This window comes from Austrofundulus limnaeus, unplaced genomic scaffold (assembly GCF_001266775.1).
Source record: "Austrofundulus limnaeus strain Quisiro unplaced genomic scaffold, Austrofundulus_limnaeus-1.0 Scaffold337, whole genome shotgun sequence".
Lineage (NCBI taxonomy): Eukaryota > Metazoa > Chordata > Actinopteri > Cyprinodontiformes > Rivulidae > Austrofundulus > Austrofundulus limnaeus.
Window position 1 is genome coordinate 228,437 of NW_013952739.1, and position 2,246 is coordinate 230,682.

Consider the following 2,246-nt stretch of genomic DNA (forward strand, 5'->3'; position numbering starts at 1 on the left):
CACTGAGGACCTATCCATGTCATCATTTACCCAGAATGCTTTGTGTGTAAATAAAATTGCCCCGTCCGTGTAATATATTTTTTAACTTTTAGTTTAAAAATGATAAAAACTAAACATCCTACAGTATTTTTACAGTCTTTATTTTACAGTTAAAATATATGTTTATTAAATAAAGTCTAATGTTACAACTAATCAGGGATCCCTTTAACTTCAGCTGGTTTAAATGCATTTTTTGCCCAGTGTAAAAAAAAAACGGGCGCAGACTGAGGCAGAGCTGCTGTGAGCGCTCTGTGTGTGTGTGTGTGTGTGTGTGTGTGTGTGTGTGTGTGTGAAGTCCTCACAATGATAGCAAGATGTATGTGTGTGTGTCTCTCTTTTTCTCTATGTTACTCTGACGGTTTTCTTTAGTGATGTTGCTGATTTTGCAAAGAAAATGCTGGGATATTAAAACATGGTAATTTTATTGGAAAAAAAAGACACTAATCTGATTAACATACAAATAAAAAGAGAATATGTAGCACTAGATAAAATAAATTTTTAGTTACTTATTCATTTTTTTAAATAAATGTCTGAAAAAGAAATCGTGTGTGGCAGCACCAGACAAGGCTCAGTTAATAAATGTTTCTTTTTTGTTTTAAATTGAGACTTGTGTAACATTTGTTATCTTATTTTTATCATGTTAACGGAGGGAGAAAAAGCAGTATCAGCTTCTAGAATCAGCCAAAAATAATCAGCTGCACGTATCGGTTAGACTGAGGTCAAAATAATCTGTATCGGCCTTCAAAAAACCTGCATCGGTCGATCTCTAGTTCTTAGACTGATGTGTTCTATGCTCCATGTGTTCTGTGTGTTCTATACTCCATGTTCCATGTGTTCTGTGTGGAGAAATCATTTAGTTTTTTGTGCAGCAGCAGATATAAGGAAATTCAGATTTTAAAAACAGACCTAACATCCTTGAACTAAAACCTGATTGTTGATCTGGACCAGAACCAGATCAGTAGTACTCTTGTATTTACCCAGACCACATCCAGCTCTGAGTTCAGTCCGTCCAGCTTCACAAAGTCATCTTTGTTTGTGACGGGACCTCCAGACTTCAGCCTCCAGCTGTTCAGTTTCCAGTTCTTCACCCAACTGGTCACTCCTGCAGAACCAAACCCACAACTTTAATCAAGGCTGGAGTTCTGAGTTATTTGGAACCCCTCCCTGCACCCTGATCCCCACCACACTTACCGTTGATGACGAACTTGCTGTCTGTGTAGAGAACCAGTTTCTGGATGTTGTTCTGTTTGGCCTGTTCCAGAGCTCTGCAGGCTGCCTGGTTTAGTATCAGCAAAAGTCAAGCACTTCCTGAAACTCGTACCTGGCCTCGTGCTGAGGTGTGATGGGCGGGGCTTACCTGTATCTCTGCTCTCTGATTGGTCTGTCGTCCCTGCAGCCGCTCTGCAACGTTTCTGTACAACAAGCAGCAATAAACTGTTGAATTTACTGGTTTCAGTGACCAAATGTGCTGAAAACAAAGAGGTGTGTGGCGACTCACAGAGGGTGGTCGGGACCCCAGAAAACGCCGATCCCGGCTCGAGCTCTGACCTTTCCGTTAAATGTGCAGCAGCCATCAGTGTAAACCACCACAGCATCACCTGAGGGTAGAGGCAGCAGAATCAACAGCCTGAAGAGTTTACAGCCTGAAGAGTTTTGTTGCTCAGACAACATACCCATGTATGTGAACACATCTTTGGGTTCTGAGGACGAGTTTCCTTCTTGTTTGAGTCGTTTAGGCTGAAGCTCTGCCCCCTCTTTTGAGTTACACCTCTTCTTCCCAAGCGGGATGTACTCAAGAGGCTCCGGGCCTCGTTTAGGAAGCAGAGAAACATCTGACTGTGAACTCTGAATCGCTGATGGGAAACAGAAAGATAAACATTTGCAATAATAAACACCTGCAGTAATAAACATCTACAGTAATAAACATAATAAATATCTGCAATAATAAACACCTGCAGTAATAAACATCTACAGTGATAAACATAATAAACATCTACAGTAATAAACATAATAAACATCTACAGTAGTAAACATAATGAATATATGCAATAATAAACACCTGCAGTAATAAACATAATATCTGCAGTAACTGCTCAGTCTGAGCCTGTTTAAAGGGATCCCCAATTAGTTGTAACATTTGACTTTATTTAATAAACATATATTTTAACTGTAAAATAAAGACAGTTAAAAATACTGTAGGCTGTTTA

At 39.5% G+C, this 2,246-nt stretch overlaps 1 protein-coding gene across 2 annotated transcripts in view; it reads right to left on the reverse strand.

Annotated features, from left to right (window-relative positions):
• rnaseh1 (ribonuclease H1) overlaps positions 1-2,246 on the reverse strand; it is an 8,230-nt gene that overhangs the window by 3,734 nt on the left and 2,250 nt on the right. For both annotated transcript variants that reach the window (XM_014022654.1, XM_014022655.1), the window contains exons 3-7: positions 1,713-1,892; positions 1,538-1,637; positions 1,397-1,451; positions 1,231-1,315; positions 1,017-1,141 (exon numbers count right to left, since the gene is read on the reverse strand). In XM_014022654.1, coding sequence (XP_013878108.1) covers positions 1,017-1,141; positions 1,231-1,315; positions 1,397-1,451; positions 1,538-1,637; positions 1,713-1,892 — 545 coding nt within the window. The remainder of the gene's footprint in view (positions 1-1,016; positions 1,142-1,230; positions 1,316-1,396; positions 1,452-1,537; positions 1,638-1,712; positions 1,893-2,246) is intronic.